Source organism: Sander lucioperca, chromosome 2 (assembly GCF_008315115.2).
Source record: "Sander lucioperca isolate FBNREF2018 chromosome 2, SLUC_FBN_1.2, whole genome shotgun sequence".
NCBI lineage: Eukaryota > Metazoa > Chordata > Actinopteri > Perciformes > Percidae > Sander > Sander lucioperca.
The window spans coordinates 5,865,105-5,883,069 of NC_050174.1; the positions used below are offsets into that span (position 1 = coordinate 5,865,105).

General features: G+C 40.4%; 1 protein-coding gene across 5 annotated transcripts in view; it reads left to right on the forward strand.

Annotated features, from left to right (window-relative positions):
• The window catches only part of LOC116054282 (ADP-ribosylation factor-like protein 15), a 124,663-nt gene that overhangs the window by 39,827 nt on the left and 66,871 nt on the right, over positions 1 to 17,965 (forward strand). For 4 of the 5 annotated variants that reach the window (XR_004896711.1, XR_004896710.1, XR_004896709.1 and 1 more), the window contains exons 2-4: positions 1,552 to 1,696; positions 4,524 to 4,583; positions 14,196 to 14,404. Coding sequence is in view for 2 of the 5 variants with exons in the window: in XM_031305764.2 (XP_031161624.1) it covers positions 1,552 to 1,696; positions 4,524 to 4,583; positions 14,196 to 14,404 (414 nt within the window). In the remaining 3 variants the exon portion in view is untranslated. Of the gene's footprint in view, positions 1 to 1,551; positions 1,697 to 4,523; positions 4,584 to 14,195; positions 14,405 to 16,957; positions 17,063 to 17,965 lie in introns of those variants that run through there. The other variant, XM_035998948.1, reaches the window with a different exon arrangement.

Here is a 17,965-nt window from a genome sequence, read left to right on the forward strand (position 1 = left end):
ATGGTTGTATCTTGTAGCAATCGCCGCTAGAGGAAAGGTCTTCTTCATTCTGCTTCATTCATCTCAAGGCAAGATGTGAGCTGCAGTTAAAATCAAATTTTCAAGAGGAAGTCTTGTACTGAACCTACAAGTTTGTACGAAACAAAAAATCTTGAACATTTGTCAATGATACTTGAACAATGATACAGAATATTTGTTTATCCTCTCATTTGTTTATATCGGCTGCTCCCCACTGAGGTACAAGTTGTAATGGCAAGCCCAAGCATACCTGGAGAATGTGCGCACAGATGTGCAGCAGTTTGTCTACACTTGCGTGTTTTCCTTTCTGTCAGAGTCTTTGATTGAACGGAGTAGCAGTGTGTTGAACAGGGTCGTCCCCTGTGTTGATGTTCTTCCACCTGAAGTGTGTGTGTGTTGTGTGTGGTGTGTGTGTGTGTGGTGTGTGCGCCCTGCCTTGTCCAGACTAGTTCCTGTCTTGCTAATAAAAGAGATCTCTTTTTAGTTTTGGATACTGATCTCTCCACACAAGTTTAAAGATCTCATTCACGGTTCACAGTGCATTTGCCCCTTAATGTCTCACAGCAGGCCCTCACTCGTGATTCATGGAGTGACAGGTCTGCCTCTGGCTGCCACAAGGGGCCCGTCAGACGGGGTCCACACACACACAGACACTGCCGACAAAAACATGTTGCACCAGTGCATGCATCTAACACTCCTATTGCATTTCACTTTTTTTTCCCATGTAGGCCTTTAGTCTTTATGACAAGATTAAATTAAATCATAGAAGTAAAACATTGTGTGGTTTTATTCTTTTCATGGCTAATTCCCTTTTTATGGTGGAACATGGTTAAACATTTTGCTCCTCTTACATGAACTGACAATCTGGAAGTGTAGTCATATACCAGAATCGTATATCGAATCATTACCAGGCTGATTTATGGTTCTGCGGAGGCTCCACACAGAGCTTTCGCCTTAGCCTACGTAAGTGGCCTGAAGTTTATACTTGTGCGTTGGTGTGTGCGTTGAGCTGGCATGTGTGTGGGGAGTGGGTGATAGAGCGAGGGAGAAGTGAGAGAGTGAAGGCGATTAGCTTCGGAGCGAGTACTGACTCTAGAGACCTAATGAGAGAGTGTCTCCCCTGTGTTTTCTGACCAAGGTGGGCAATCTTTAGCGGGAAAAGTTAACCCTCTCCTTGATTTCATGTTGTTTATGGAGAAGGAGAACCAGGAAATGAGTTGAGGGAAATGCAAAGCTACCAAGCCACGGCCGAGAGACGTGCGTCAGCGCGACGTGCAGTTAAATTTTTCGAGAGGTGCACGTCAGGCTACGGCGTAGGGTCCGGCGTAGACGCAGAGGAGTCTGCGGGGGTACGCCGTCTATTCGACACAGAAACATAAATCAGCCTTTAGTCTTCTTGCACTGCAGCACAGAGACACAAGAGTTTATTCTAGGAACTTGTTGTTATTGCATAGGCGGAATCCTAATCATTTGCACAAGGTGTGTTTGGTCTGTTTTCCAATTCATTTATTGTTTTGTTTGTTTTGTTTTTAGTGTTTCCGGGCACTGTGCTGTAAAGGACCCCCGCCGCCAAGACCAGAGTATGATGTGGTGTGCATTGGCCTGACAGGTGCTGGAAAGACCAGCCTGCTCTCACGCCTCTGTAGTGAGGGCAGCGACGGCATTGTTCCTACAACAGGTACGTGCACATTACATATGGATCAGCAGGAAAGAGAGCATTTTTTCAAAGTAAAAATGTGTGTACTTAAAGCTACATTGTGTAAGAATTTCTCCCATCTAGCGGTGAAATTGTATATGACAACCAACTGAATATTACTTTCTAGCCCTTCCCGTTCTGAGCGCGTTTTAACTCCTACGGTGGTCGTATTATTCCAAGAAGTACGACTTTGTCCGTGAGTGTTCCTTCCAGTGTAATAATAGTTTTACGTTATTTTGGTACCATGTCATTGCTAACATCAGCTATCAGGTTCCCAAATATATGCAAGCTAATGTTAGTAAAGTATCAGTGCTATCGTTATTCTGTATATTGTACGAGATTAATAGTGTAAGGCAATGTTTACAGCGTAGGAGAGAAGCATGGAGGTTTGTGTTTTTAATATATTTCTCTGAGCAGTATGAACATTGTCAATGAAACTGAAATTAGCTCTTAGTATCTCCATCTTTTACCCGCAGCTGTTCTAGCTGTAGCTAGTCTGTGTTACAACTGCACATGACGTGAGTTGTCTGCCAGGGAAATCACAACACATATGATTACATTTATGTTACAAGGTAGACAATCCTTTTTCATCATTGACGCGAGGAAAAGTATCCTAGACATCGTTCAAGCGTTATGCACAACCATGCTATAGTTAGCCAAGCAATTATAAAACTTAAAATTTACACGAATATGCAGAATAACCTTTTGAGAAGAAAGCAGGCAACTTCGGTGTCCCTTTTTAAAATCCTCGCTCCTCATAAGCTCTTTAGATCTTGGAAAAGCCACGCCAATATTAACTTTGGTCTTGTTGCTTTGCCTGTTGCGTTGTCGTTTTAATTCTCTTTTTAACTTCCTTGGCGACTCCGTTACATGTCCTAGAGAATAGGCGTGAGCCTCCATCTTCAACAGGCTTTCAAATCTGCCAGCAGTCGCGAATAATCTTCTCCCCCTCCCTGGCATTCGTCACAGTGCCACTGAGTGTAAAAGCGCGAAAGGCGGAGGTATGTCCCTCTTTGGCTAATGTATTTTAAAGATGGAGGCGCAACATGGCGGCCGTCATTCGAGCGACTCGCTCGTATGTATTCTGAATGATTCTGAATGTCAGATTCTACGCTTACGAGAATACTTTCATTAGTTGGTGGAAGTAATTACACATGAATGAGCACATATTTGTGAAAGAACAAAGGGGGTTTTGCTAAGAATCAACTAAAAAAATTACACAATGGAGCTCTAAATAGAAGCGTGCACTCTCCACAGATATACCCATCTTCTTTCCCTCACATGTGTTCTTGAAAGCTTTCCAAGCTTCTGTAGTGCTGTCACGTTTCAAGAACATGTTGTCCTCTGGATTATAATCACAGCTAGATTTATTTCAAATTTTGTTTATAAGGATAAACCCCTTGAGATGTACCATCTCGTTTTCTAGGTGGTCCTAACATATAACACAATAATTACATAACAACAGAGAAGTAAAAAGTCTTACCAAAGAGATAATACTAGTAGTATAGATAATACTACCCAGGTATTACAGCTCTCCAATAGGGGGAAGCATGTTTTCAGTATGTCTTCCAAAGCCCCAGCGCTCATGCCAGAAACGTTCTGCTGTATCTCACCAGCCAATACTCACCAGCTTCTTTCTTCTAGTCAAGTGGGAGGCTGGTGTTAAGTATGTCCAGAAGAGGAGGCTTTAGGGTTAGTACATCGTTCTCCTGGTAGTCAACGCTCTGCTTTCCATATACGCAATGCAATCCCTCAAGGACACTGACATTCCATTTTCCTCCCCTGGCTTTGTCAGCAGTCAGCTTTGAGCTGTTGCAGAAGTCCCATTTTTTAGATTTAGTCATTGTGCACTTTCACCAGTAGAAGCTAAGTATAAAGTAATTCCCAAATGTTCAGCCTACAACCATTAGTGTGTATGTTTCTGTGGCAGTGGTTGATTCAAAGGAGTGAACACCTGTCTACGTCTGGTCCTGAGTAGGCCGTAATAGATAAAATATGTCGATTACTTACCATACCATAGCAGAGAGAGAATTATTTTAGCGCACTTCTCTGAAACGAGATTTAGCTGTCAGCACTGTCTCCATCTGCCAACATCTACTGAGAGAAGATCATGATGAACAATGAGGGAGGAGTCCCCTGTGGTTCCCCCCCCCCACACTTCTTACTTCATGATTTTGCACTGTCGTAATGTGCTTAAAACCACATTTAGCAGTTCATTTAGATGTTCAGAGGAAATCATAATTGGTTGTCTGTCCCATCTCTCCTCCTGTTTGTGAATGTTTCCAGGAAATGCATTCCCACCAAGACAATTTAGCATAATTTGAGCAACATTAAATCTCCTCCTTCAGTTGGTTTCTTTAAATTTACCACCGTATGCAACCACATAAAACAAACCGTGGTAGCACTTTAGACATTAGCTCTATCCTCTTACTCCAACATAGAACAAAACACTTTTCTGTTTAGCTTTTCTTGTTTTTCTGTTTTGCTAACCCGGACCACACAAAGTGTTATATTCCTTCATTTTTATACACAAATATGTTGTAAGTCCTCTGTGTATTCACCAGCTGGTGGTTTGGAAAAGGTACACCAAATATCCTGGGGGAAACTAAATAATAAAGTGGATTTTTTTTTTTAAGTCAGTTTGCATTTAAGCCATTTTCTCAGTTATAAAGCAATCCAGCCAACATTCCTAAAAGTTGAGTCTCATCATCATCACTCCTAACATGTGCCACACACACACACACACACACACACACACACACACACTTTATGTCATTACAATGATGGATTTACATTTTTTTCCCCTCAGGTTTCAGCATCAAAGCAGTGCCATTTCCAAATGCTGTCTTGAATGTGAAAGAACTTGGAGGTAAGAAACACATGCCCAGCCTCAGCCTGTAAGAATTTAATTTGACAATTTCCCTTTGTCACTTGAACCTCAGTGTGAATAAATCTGTGTTAGGTGAAATAGTGACCTAGCGATGACATTGTCTTGTGGTCCAACCCAAAACATTAGCAGGTTCGTTGGCGGCAGCCCCACATTAACAAACTAACTAAAGCTGCATTAAAAAACACAACGCAACAAAACAGCAACCACCTTTTTAAATCTACAATAGAATATTTATGACTTATGTATTGCAAGTAGAGAATACCGAGTTTCTGTTTCTTTGCACATTTAATATATTCAGATAAATAAAAGACATTTATTTTATTTTGCATAATGAAATCTAATAAATTAAGATTAATCATTGACCTTATTTCAGCAATTTTATTATTTTATTTCTGCACTCATTACACTTTAAGCACTTCCTTTGGTAAAGTAGCAAACGCCATGTGTGAATTCATTATTGTATGTTTTGATAGGATTTATTTCATCATTGTTTCTACCAAATCGTCACACTGTTTTCTTTCTGCCAGTACGTGGGGTGTTTTGATCCTCTATTAATAAAAGCAACTGCCTTGCAGTCACACAAATCACAAATCTATATTACACAAATGCAAATTCTCCATCTTAAAAACATGTTTTTGATTAACACCATTAACTGTGTTGTGCTGATATCATCCATCTCAACATTAACTGTTTGCACAAATGTGTACACCAAGAATGCAAAAGCGTGTTTGTTTTGACCTCGAGTAGCATCACACCTTTCGGTCACAGACTGACATTTGTGTACAGACGTCAGGCCTGTTAGTGTTTGTTGAAGTGGCTGTACAATCTGCACCCTGTTATTCCTGGAAATTTACAGCACTCTATGAAGCCGTTTAATACAGTAAGCACAGATGAGAGATCTTGAAGTGGAGATACGTAAACAGAACAAATGCAATGGGAGGCTTCCAGTCCTTTAAAGGGAGTCGTAAAAAAGGGGGATAAATCAGTGTTCTCCCTTCTCCTTAAAGCAACTTAGTGACACTTAGTGAAAATGTATTGTTTTGCTGAGAGTTAAAATCATTTATTGGATGTTGTTTTCTGTGTACTATAGACATGACAGGTGCAGTGCATGTTTTGAAGGCTCACCCATCATAGCCTCCTGAAAAGATGGAAAAACATACACGCTCAGACACTAGCACACACAAAGAGGCACCGGGGGACCACCAACGGGAGTGCTACCAAATTTGGACAGAGCGCATTGGGGGGTTTTCAAAAGAGGTTTTTCTGGATTGGTTCAAAGCCAGTCTGGTGGGACATTATTGTGGTTGGAAACAAACACTGGTCCCACGGATGACACGTTTGATTTAGATAAGTTGGTATCGGCTGCCACCACAGCAACGGGTGATGAAATCTCTTCTCTTTTTCTCTTTGCCCCCCTGCTTAGACCATTGCTCCCCTGCTCCTTTTCTTGTAAATACACAGAGCACAAGAATTTGCGTGATTTACGGTGCCATCCGTTATGGATGGGTTGGACAGGGTAAAAACAAGCACATGATGTTTTCTACTGACTACTTTTTATGTGGAGAGTATCGGATTTAGGTTTCTGTCTAAGGTGAAATGTTGATATGCAACCCTTTTTGTTTGGCTGAATGAAGGCATACTCTTCTTGTTCCAAATGTTAATGACGTAAATGTGGAGTCGGGAGAGTTGGTGCTCTTGCATAATGTTCCACCGGTCAGTTTTCATAATGAGCCTTTTAGACCATTTTCTGATTAAAGCAGCCCCGTTTCCGCACCGTTTGTAAGTTACATAACTCTTCCCATTTCTGTCAGTATTCTTTTTGTCCTCCGTTTTCCCTATGGTCTTAAAACAAGCAAACATGCCTGGTTTAGTTCCATGTTATTTTGCTCTGCATCAATAATGCAGAAAAATGATACAAGATGTGACGTACAGACATCAGTATTCCTGAGTCCAAACAACTTTTTTTACACAATACCTTTGTGACTTGTTCTCTTAACTCAGCCTTGACTACGGCAAGGGAAGAAGCACTTGTTGAGAAGTGTGAAGAAGTGAAGCCCTTCCCATGTATTTCCTTCGTCTCCCACTGGAAAGCCTATTGAATGTCAACAAGGTTGTCTCCCCTCACAGTAAGAAATGTAAAGCAAGTCTTGCTTATGCAAGCGACCTTAAGTACCGGAGATCGGAAACACCATTTAAGGCACAAATGCTTATACGTTAAACCATTGGCCAGTATTTGCTTCTTTTGGGAGAGCAAGTAGAGCAGTTAAAACACCTGAAATCCTTTCTCACATAAGCCCAAGCCTTCACACTTTTTATATGCAGTTATTTTCCTTGCTGTTTGCTTGGCAGGACAAGCCTGATTATTGCTCAGCCCATTTCATCTGGGAGACGAAAGTGGTTTAAGTTGAACAGCACAAGGGCACATGGGAATCAAGCAAGTGTTAAGGTCAACACCTTTGGCATGCAGAGAAATATTGCATACAGCAAAGAGCAGAGAGTGACCCTAACATGGCACCTGGAGTTGTCGTAGGAGCCAGGTCTCCTCTCTGTTATTAAAACGTTGCAGGTTTTGAACCCATGTAAGTGGTGTTGACTGTGACTTGTATAGTTGCTAAGCCTGGTAATGCATTTTTAACTCTCCCTGCCTGGAGTGCACTGGGCCAGATTGTCATAAGCACAAGCTGTCCTTTAAACCAGAAGCACAAAGCAGCTTATGTGCAGGCAACCCTGATGTATGGTGCCGGTAATGATTCAGACCAGGCTATACTGTACGTTTGTCTGACTCATGCATTTGTCATTGAGGTCCCTGCTGTCTTATTTTCATTTGTTCTCTTACTCATCTTCACCTCTGGTTTCTGTTTTCTTCCTCTCCCATCCCCCCTTCTCTTTACCATTGCTTCTGTATTGTGCTATTATTTGTGATCTCTCTCTCTTTTCGACTCTTTCAATTTTCTCTCCTGTCAAGCACTCCTTGCTTATTGATTTGAACACATTGTCTGGCCGTGATAAAGCACACTGCCTCACTTATTTTCACGCAGGGCTTGTCTGTCTTATCATTCAGTGTGTTTAAATGCTTGTAAATAACCTACAGTAATTATTGTCAGCTTTCTGCAGTGCCCTGATTTCTTAGATTGAATGTAAGCGAAGAAACCAAGTTCCTTTAATTGGTGTAAAGGATTAAGGAAAACCCGGTTAATACAGCAACATTTTATCTTAAGAAACTTGGTTTTCTTACTGGGTTACCATGTGTGCGTTTCATTTCCAACAGGGAAAGCATGCAATGCAAATCTCTCAGATATACAAGGATAAAAGAACAAAATAATTAAACCAAAAGTCCAGCTTAAGGTGAAATAAATAAGTTTCCACAGCTGGACAGCAGACTATTTGTAAAAATCAGACATGTGCACTCTAAAAGACAAACTGTGTGCTCTCTCACTACAGAGTATGTCCTCTGTCGGAGCCGTCAGTTCAAATGCTCTGAAAAAAGAAAAACATTCACATATCACAATTGCACTTAGAATATATTATATAATATTATATATTATATAATATATTGAAGCAGGTGGAAAATCATCTTATGCTCTATCAAAGCCACTTACATATCACCTGTATGGCACCTTGTGTTACTTACTTACTTACTTAGAGGTAATCAGAAAATGTAATCAGAAATCAAATACCCTCATAGAATTGTACATTTTCATTCTAAGATTGCCAGCATGAAGAGATGGATACACTATTTATTTAATCAGCAGCAACATTGTAAAACGAGAGCCCTTTGCACTCATCTGAATAAAGTGTAATAAAGTCTTTTCAGTTGCATTTGGCGATCTTTAGTCTGGCAGGCATTTGCTACCCAGCTGGTGCCAGGTATGGGGATTAGGTGGGAAGGGCACCTCCGGGACACAGGGAAGAATCTATTAAGTGTGTGTAGGAGTGTGCGAATGTGTGTGTATACGTCTGGACAGTGACATGACGTCAAGTCTAGACGGGCCATTTCACAGTGTGCATTCATGCCACGCAATGGCAGCTGATGAAGAAGTGGTCCTAATAATCACCACTCATTGCTGTTGAGGCTTTCGATTTGAAGTAGAGTGGTAGATATTTGCACATGCTGTGTTCTTGTTTAAACAGTATTTGTCACCAGGCTTCCAGTATAATGGAAATCCGAAAATGAACAGGAAAAGATGTTTGTTTCTATGTGACGATTTAAAGGTTTATGTGCTTTTATTTGTAGATGAGCGTGTGTGCATATGAGACAATTGATGAACATGTGACGTATGCATGCATTGTGTGTAAATGTGATAGATGTGTGTACATTTGAACTTTGAACACTGCAGTTCTTGGTAAGTCGTACTGTTACATCCATTATTAGTGCATCGCGGACGCATAAAGAGAACATTAGGTAAGACGAGCAAGATGCAAGAACTTCACAGAACATTGAGCAGTTGTGTATGACCACCAACAGGCAAAGGAAGTATGTGAGCACGTCTCAGAGCAAAACCACTACGCTGTAGTCATCGCAAACCCAATGTGGTTCTTATTACTATCAAATAGGACCACAGTGTGTGTTACTTTGCCTAACAGGGAAGCCTTTCCTTTGCATTGGAAAAGACTTGACCAAAAGGGAAATAATTTGTAGACTGTCATCTAGGTTAAAAGCAGATGCTGGCAGTTGCAGACTGTTCTGCTTTTGGAGTTCTGAGGACAGACGTGTAACTGATCTCTGTTTGAGGCCTCATTCCAACATATTACCCTATTTGATGTTGGGTTTGTTGTTGGTAGTAGGTGAATGGTGCATCACAGATACTGAAAGGGCCCCATTAATATCTTGAAAGTGCATTAGCCAAAACAACTTTTGAAGTTAAAATTTACATTCAAGAACAAAGTATTCTATTTTAACAATGCAATTGCAAAGTCCTAGGTGAAGTGTGTAATAACAAGGGGGCATATATACATGTACACTTCATATTATTATATGGACACAACAGCCTATATGTGGATTGGGTAAAATGGATTATAAATAGAAAGGTTGTGTTGATTGTTGTATTACTTTCAACCAGTCACATTACCTGTCTAAAACCACAAACAGCTGTGTCAGGCCCAGTGGCACATGATGAAAATACCTCAGCCAATGGAAAGGAGGGTGTCCAGAGTGGCAAAGAGCGAAAGCCAAATTATTTACATACAGTAACACAATTTATTGATCTCAAATATTAAGAGGTGCCACATTTCCGTAAACCAGATTTGTCCATTATGTGCATAAATGAGAGGAATTGATGTGTGTTTCAGACTAGGCCTCACACAGGAAAGGTTTACTTAAAAACAGACACTGCTGAGACTGCAGGTTGATGGGTGTATCAACAGCTGAAGTGTTTTGCACCTCACTCCAGCTCCAGCCACAGCTCATTCCTCAATGAAGTAAGCAAACTTTATTACTAGAGGCCTCCCTCGCTAGTCCCAGCACTCCCTCCCATCACCGTATTGTAGCTGTTTTGTTCAGAGAAAAAACACTGTCTGTTTTTCGTTAGGGATACTTCAAAGAGGGTTGCTTTCAGTGTTTCAACTTTCAAAAGTGAAAAAAGACCTGATTAGCAACATGTTTGCATTTTGTTCAAGGTAAAAGCAGTCAAAAAGCATGAACGATGGGAGGCCGAAATGTGTGAGAAAGTGCTGTTCAAGCTGACTGTGAATCTGAAACTATACCTGCATCGATACCCAACAACAAACAGAACAAGCCTCAACAGTAGCCTAATTTAGACCCAATTGGAAATATAGGGTACTAGGTTTCAACTGTTGACTCATTTTTGATATGTAGATCATCCCAAGCTGTTTGAATTTGCCAGTGAGTTCAGAAACACTTGTCAATAAACACAGTTGAAAGAAAATCTGAATTCAGAAGAGATCTGTTTTTAATTTTTGTGGTGTAATTGCTTGCTGATGTTTTACTGGCAGTTGCCTCAAAGTTTTTGTTTTTTCATTCATAGTCACACTTTGGTGAATAAAAAAGTAACATGATGACACAACATTGCCACTGTGTTTGTGTAATCGGTAGACGTCATCATGACTTCCAGAGAATCTTTAACATTTATATTAAATTCTCTGAATTTTCATGTTTTGAGCTTCACTTTTTGTCCCTGAACCTGAACCCCCTCAAAATTGAACGTCAAGTTAAAAGCTGGATATAAGTAATATTTGTAAGTGTTGATTGAAAAATGACTTGAATAATTAATCGATTATCAAAGTAGTTGCTGATTAGATGTCTGTCAATCGATTAATTGGCTAATCGTTTTAGCCCCAAAAACTACAGCTTTTACTTAAAGTAAATTGAAAAGCACAACGCTACATGAAAGTTTACTGTCTGACAACACAACAGAAAAAGAATCATAGGAAATGTTTTGTGGACAGGGAAAGTAGGCTGCATCGTTAATGAGCCCTGGTAAGCATCTCACATTACAGTGGCCTGTAAGAGTTGGCTGTGCATACACAACGATTCATCAAATGTCTATGAAGCGTAGCGCATCTACAATCATTAAGATTCATGTTTCCCAGACCACAAACCATGCATACATGTTAAACATACATAAGTTGTATTCAGTACACTGAATTAGTAATTGCACCCGTTGTTTCAGCTTGTCTGCTTCAGCGTGTTGAAAAAGTCTTGCTTGGTGTTGAGTGAAAGAGGGAGGGAGGGATGAATGGGTGGGTGGGCTGGGCGAGGTGGTTTCCTCAGATCAGATTTCTATCCATTTGATCCTAGAGAGGGTTACTCTCTGACGTCACAGACTGACATCATATACTTTGTTTTTTTCCACTGTGTAATATTGTCAGAAATGGTGAAATTGTAGCAATAATTAATAAATGTTCTCATGTAGAGGGCATAAAACATGTTACAGCTACAAAATATATGGTCTGCATTGTTTGAGTCATACTAGAACACATTTTTCCTGTGCCCTTATTTTTGATTCTGCTAGTGTACTGCTTCTATAGATATCTATATATTTCTATCTTGGATATTTTCAGGAGAGCTGTGGTGAAGTTTAATAGGATAACTTATTAACAATCTTCCCCAAACACGTGGTAAACATTAAGTTTTAGGCCTGTTCCCTCAGAAGAGAAAATACCATAGTTCACGCACCATTCTGCCTCAATATTTAACAACTCAAGCAGGGATTAAATCCATCATGGAAAAGCAAAAGATACCGATTAATTTGGCCATGGGTAGCCTCAGTAGACAATTTTGTAATACAGCCACAAGATATGTGTTATGATATTTTGTCCTGACTGAAAATTGTTGCTCCTTTGCCCTTACTAACATGATAGCTTGCTTTGTTGCTCTCTGCACCTACACATTAAACCAACCGCTAAATGTATCAAGTTCAGTCAAGGGAGAAGGATGTTGATGGCTATTCTGGGAAATGGAAGTTGTAACTTAAGTTAGAATTGGACACGAGAAGTTCAGGGAACACAAGAAAAATATTTAATTGTAAACCTTGAAAGTATCCAGTTGTGGATTCTTCCTTAATATGCATCCAGCCAAACATGCCTGAAGATTGGACTGCACTGTGTGATACCTTTTTTATGAGTTGATTACATGGAGCTAATTCATATCTTTCTGATTATTTGTTCATGTTATTTCCCAAACTTAATTAGTTAGGTAATTGATTTGGCTACAACCATTCATTATTTCATTCATACAGTCAAAATCCATATAGAGAAGAAAGGTGTTAAAGAGCAGGGAAGTAAAGAGGAAGGCAGACAAACGGAGCAAAGGAATGAGGTCTTACTGCACTCATTTGATTAATGATATGTAGTAGGGCTGCCAGTATCCCCCAAGAATCATGATGTCATGTTTGGAAATCCTCCTGTCAGGCCAATAGGTGGCATAAGTTGCCAAAGAGAGCCAATGAGATTTGACGGACATTCCACCATTTCCAGGCAAATATGACAGAAACTTCCTAGTCAATCTCTCAAGTGCCACTTTGTCTGATAGCTTTCCACTCCAGTGAGAGGTGTAAGTAGAAAGAGTGGGGGAGGAAAGAAAGAAGGGAGGGAGGGAGAAAATGAGAGAAGGGAGGTAAATGTCACTGAGAGCACTTCGTGATGTTTTAACATTTGCCAGCCTCACAGTTCGTCACTTTTTGGCAACTACCTTACTATGAGCAACAATAACAAAACAACAGTTCACAAGATTGCAAAGGAAGTAACCTCACTAGACAGAGGAGGATAATTTTAACCAGAGAAAGAACAACCTTGTAAATGCAAATGCATGTACTTGTGTATGCAATGTGATAGGACCCTTTGTAGTTGTGTGCATGCAGTGCTGACAAGTTTGGTAAGCGTGTAGATTAGAATTTTTTTTTGAATGGCACTGATGGAAAACATGTTGTGAAAAGAACAGCATTCAACTGAGTTAATGAAGTGTAATCAATGTTTAAAAGCGGTTATATTGGTAACACTTTACTTGAAGGTATCTGCATAAGAGTGACATGGGAGAGACATTACACTGTCATGAACACATGACACTGTCATGACACATGAACCCTAACTCTAACCCTAACTTGTCATGACAAAAACCGAATGACACTTAATGACAGAAGTGTTATGTCATAAATGTTTATGATGTGTGTGTATATATATATATATATATATATATATATATACACACACACACACACACGAGTAAAATAGCCAATACTGTGGTGTATTTGAGATAGAAAAGTGACTTGATGTACATGGCTTGAAACTGTAAAATGTTTCCCCTCCTTCCTGCCTTACTTGAACATCTTCTTGAACAATCATTTTTTTCAAGAGTATGCTGATATTTATTTCCATGTTAAGGATAAACTGCCTCTGTTTTCAATCTCCACTTTACATCTATCTTTTTTTAGTAAAAGAAACTTCCCTCCTGTTGGCTTGAAGTTTGTAGTTTCCTCATTAAAGGAAATCAGCAGCTGTGGTCAACTTGTGTTTAGTCAGTTGCAATGGATTCCAATAGTCACAGAGAAGCAAGATGCCCCAATGCTAAAGGAGCATGGTTTACATGGAGGAAGTGACTAGCATATCATGGTTTGTGGTGTTGAGTGAGTTTTTCAGCATCAATGAAGAGAGGGCGACAGCAGAAGCTGTCTTGTGACAGTCATTCCTAACCTTGGTGTTCTTGGTTACTAAAAAACTACTGTCCACTTCAAAATGCTATGATACATCATTTTCAACACATAAATTAGACCAAGGTTCAATTGCCATAATGAAATTACACTTGTTGTTGATTCTGTTTTTTTTAATGCAGTGTATTGATGTGCTTTGTTCTGTGTATGTTTTATAATGTAAAATAAAGAATGGATTTCAATACTTCCTAATGTTTAATACGTTGTTACAATACAATATTAATTATTTATTTAATAGAAATGTTTTTGTATTGGAGCTACGTAAGTTTATTTAGAAACTGATAATTATGAGATTGTTACTTTTTGACTACAGGAGTTGTTGGCATTTCTCTTATTAGGAGGTTTTCACATGACAACAGTAACGTCAATTATGACAATGGCAACTCACAGAAGTTGACACTTTTAATTGCATCACATCTGTCTACAGGAGCCGACAATATTAAGAAATATTGGAGTCGTTACTACCAGGGGTCACAGGGTGTAGTCTTCGTATTGGACAGCGCCTCATCAGATGAGGACCTTGAAGCAGCACGTAACGAGCTCCACTCGGCCCTGCAGCACCCGCAGCTCTGCACACTGCCTTTTCTCATCCTCGCCAACCACCAGGACAAGCCTGCTGCAAGGACTCCAAACCAGGTAACCTAGCTGGTTTACAGTGCTATTGTTAATTAATTCCATCTCATGCAGCTCTAATTGCAATTCACTTTTTCATAAAACATTACATGTCTGTCTCAATCAGAAAAGGCAGTTTCGCATTTATTAATTGTACACATTCAGACACATACTCACCAGTAAATAAGTATGCACATACAGATGGATGGCATTTTTCATTTGCACTCTGAAATAAATAGTTGTACACAATGGGTCTGCTATGATTGTTAAAGAGTTAAAGTGGGTTGTTTTAGAGCTGAGCTCTAACTACATTGTGCATCATAATTTTGTCAGTCCCATAATTTAAGAACACACTTTACTACTTTCTAGTGGTGGTGGCGTAGGGGGTTGTGCATGCCCCTATGAACTTGGGAGCTGTGTTGTTGGATACGTCACCCCAGGTTGGGTCTCTCAAGGCAAATTGGTCCCCTGTGAGGGGCCAAACTAGAGCGATCAAAAGATCTCTATAAATTGGTGTTTTGGGAAAAGAGAAACCTCACCCGGAATAGGGAAGCCAAGGCCTACTCCTGCAGCCAGGCCTTGAACAGGAGTTTGCAGGCAAGTCCCGTCCCGCTGGTAAGGCTCAGCCCCAACAAATAACATGGGGCTAATGCCATGTGGGTCACCCCCCTCTAATGTTCGGTGTTGGAGTCTAGTGCATTGCCAAATGGGTGGCAGGCCAAGGTGGAGGCCACTGCATATTGACCCATGGCTATGATAAGTGATTCTTGAGATGTGAAATATCACCGGTCTGTTGTGGAAGGAGCCAGAGTTAGTACGCCATCTCTTTTGCACAGCCACCTAACCCAAATATATAGCGTGTATGAACTGGGAATGTCTGGCTGAAGCCCATTTGTACAAAGTCTCCAACTCTCACCTCTGAAAGACCTATTGTCACATCTCGTTGGAAGTTGGGGACATGATATCCAAGTGTGTCCTGTGAAAACCCACCATTGCTGATGTGTCTTGTAGGAGTTGTGGCCAGAAGGTCTTTGGTGCCTGTCATGGCAGTAGCCTGATTACCTGCTAGTGGAACCCACTGTTGAGGAAGGTTGTCAAGCTGAAGAGGGTGGCTTTCAGCCGGCTTGGTTTGACCAAAGGTATTACGAATCAGCAGACAAGAATGTGGAGTCCAGAAGGATTGCATCTTCTGTTGTTGCAGAAGCAGAAACTTGGGCAAAGTTTGGGATGTTCATGAAAATGGTCTTTTGGTTTGCCTCAACAAGTTTCTGCCAAATTGTCCAATGACTCAGGAAGGAGGAGTAGGGGCTTCTCAGCAGGGGAGGAGGACTGCTGATCTCGATTAGACAGTGTGAAAGGAACACTTGAGCAACTTCCAAAACGTCCCCCCAAAACGTCCCCCTACCCTTCCTGAAAGAATGACAAAATCATATAATTATGCTGTATATTCCACACAAAAAAACGGAGGCGCGAGATAAAGCTGCTTTCACACATACAGGCAATTTACTTCTCGTTCCTTGCCTTAAAAGTACATGCGTGCAACATTGCACGTGTAACGTATGCGGAGCGGACGATCCAACACTACGCTTTTACTATAATCAATGAAACTGGCTACACCGGACATGAGAGCAACGCGTAGTGGTGTGCATGCTCCACGGAGATCCGCTGTACAAGCTAAAAATAGGACTGTCTTCTATTTATATTTTTTACGCGAGGTGTGTGCGGCCCTTTTACACAGAAATGGATCATAAAGTGTCATAGTTTCTTTTAAATTAAACTACCCATATACAGGAGCGTATTGGCAGTTTCTTTTTGAGAGTTTCTGTTTTTATTTCTTGTTTCCCTCACCTGCGTCCTCTGATAACAGCTGACAGTAAATTGACGTTTTCACAGCGCTGTGCCAATAGCACAATAGAGAGAGCAATAGAGAACATGCAGAGCATGTGCTTTCAAGATGCTCGTTTTTTATCCTTGCCAGTAAATGGTCCATGAAACAGCTTTGGAGCTCTGGAGCACAGATTCCCCCAGTTTTTTGTTCACCTATATGTTTACCCCTTAGTGAAGTATTACATTCTGCTGCAACATTTGTTATTTAGTCTTCAAAACTAGAGATATGAATTATGACTAGCATCGCTCTAATTTCAGTAAGTCAGCTCATGTCATTTGACAATAAGCATGTAAGGCTCTAGATTATATGTGTTATATGTTGACTGAGTAGGAAGCAATGTACTTCTCACTGAGCATCTTACCAGAACTGGCCAACACAGAACCCCATGATTACACATCTTTTGTTCCAGTCATTTTTTCCCTTTTGTCTCAAATAGCAGTTTGCCACTCCACCAACAAACAAGATGTAATAGTAAGAATATAGTAGAAATGTCATTAGTAGTCATGGAGTAGTAGGTCATGTCACCACCTCACCACAGGACAGAATTAATCACTGCTTGTGGAGTCAGGAATAGCAGCATAACTATGGTTCTCTCTCTCTCTCTCTCTCTCTCTCTCTCTCTCTCTCTCTCTCTCTCTCTCTCTCTCTGTGCGTGTGTGTTTGCTAGCCATGCTCTACCTCCCTCACAGAAGGATCCTCTTGGAGTAGGATGTTATGGATAGCATTCCCAGTGCAATGCTCACTCATGTTTCAAAAACCTCAAGAACCTCACTTTACCACACACACACACACACACACACACACACACACACACGCAAACACACAAGCGTATACACAAGCTTGCATCATCTGTGGAGGCCGATATTTAATGTTTCTGAAGGATAACAAAGACCACCGGTGTTGCTGCTCTTCTGCAGTGGGAAATGACAGAGAAAATAGTTCTGTTCTGTTGTGACCCGATGCATTTGTGGACAACCTATGACTCCACCTAAGTCAGTTTAACTTAGTTTACTTGAGCACAAGCTGCTATAGTCATAAAAACCCACTCATTTTATTGATATTTTAAATGGCAACTACTTGCTTTAAGCCCGACAACACTGGTCTCTTTGTTGGCCCTCATAACGTAGCCTATTAATCCAGTCTGTGAACTGCCCAAACTTGCACACTGGGCATAGCGTGATGTGTCCTCTGCCATATTCAATCAGTCTCTGGAAGTATTGACTTTTCTGAACGGTTTGCAAACACTGATGACACGTGAGACCGGCTTATGTTGCCTAAAGGCCTTTTTTGCATGCTGTAGGGAGGGTCATTTCAGTTTATAATGAATGACTTACATAAAGTGAGTTAATCACGATAGCAGAGGATGCTGATGTCAGTACTGAGAGTTGTTTTCATACTGTGTCTACTTCTATCAGCTAAACATAATTGGGTGTGTGGTAAATTATGCGTTATCCTCGTTGCTGTTTTGTATTCATGTGTCTGCAGCATCACACTCTTTTTGTCGTACATGCACTTACATTAAAAATAATAAAATACATTTATATATGCAGATTGTAGCAATTTCTTATTTTTAATTGGAATAGAGCTACTATCAATTTCCTCTACAAAAAAGGGTAACATCCACATTCATACCTCCTATTTAGTCCATTTATGACAAGCTGGTGATTTGAAATCTAAAGGCTTTAAAATCAGCTGTC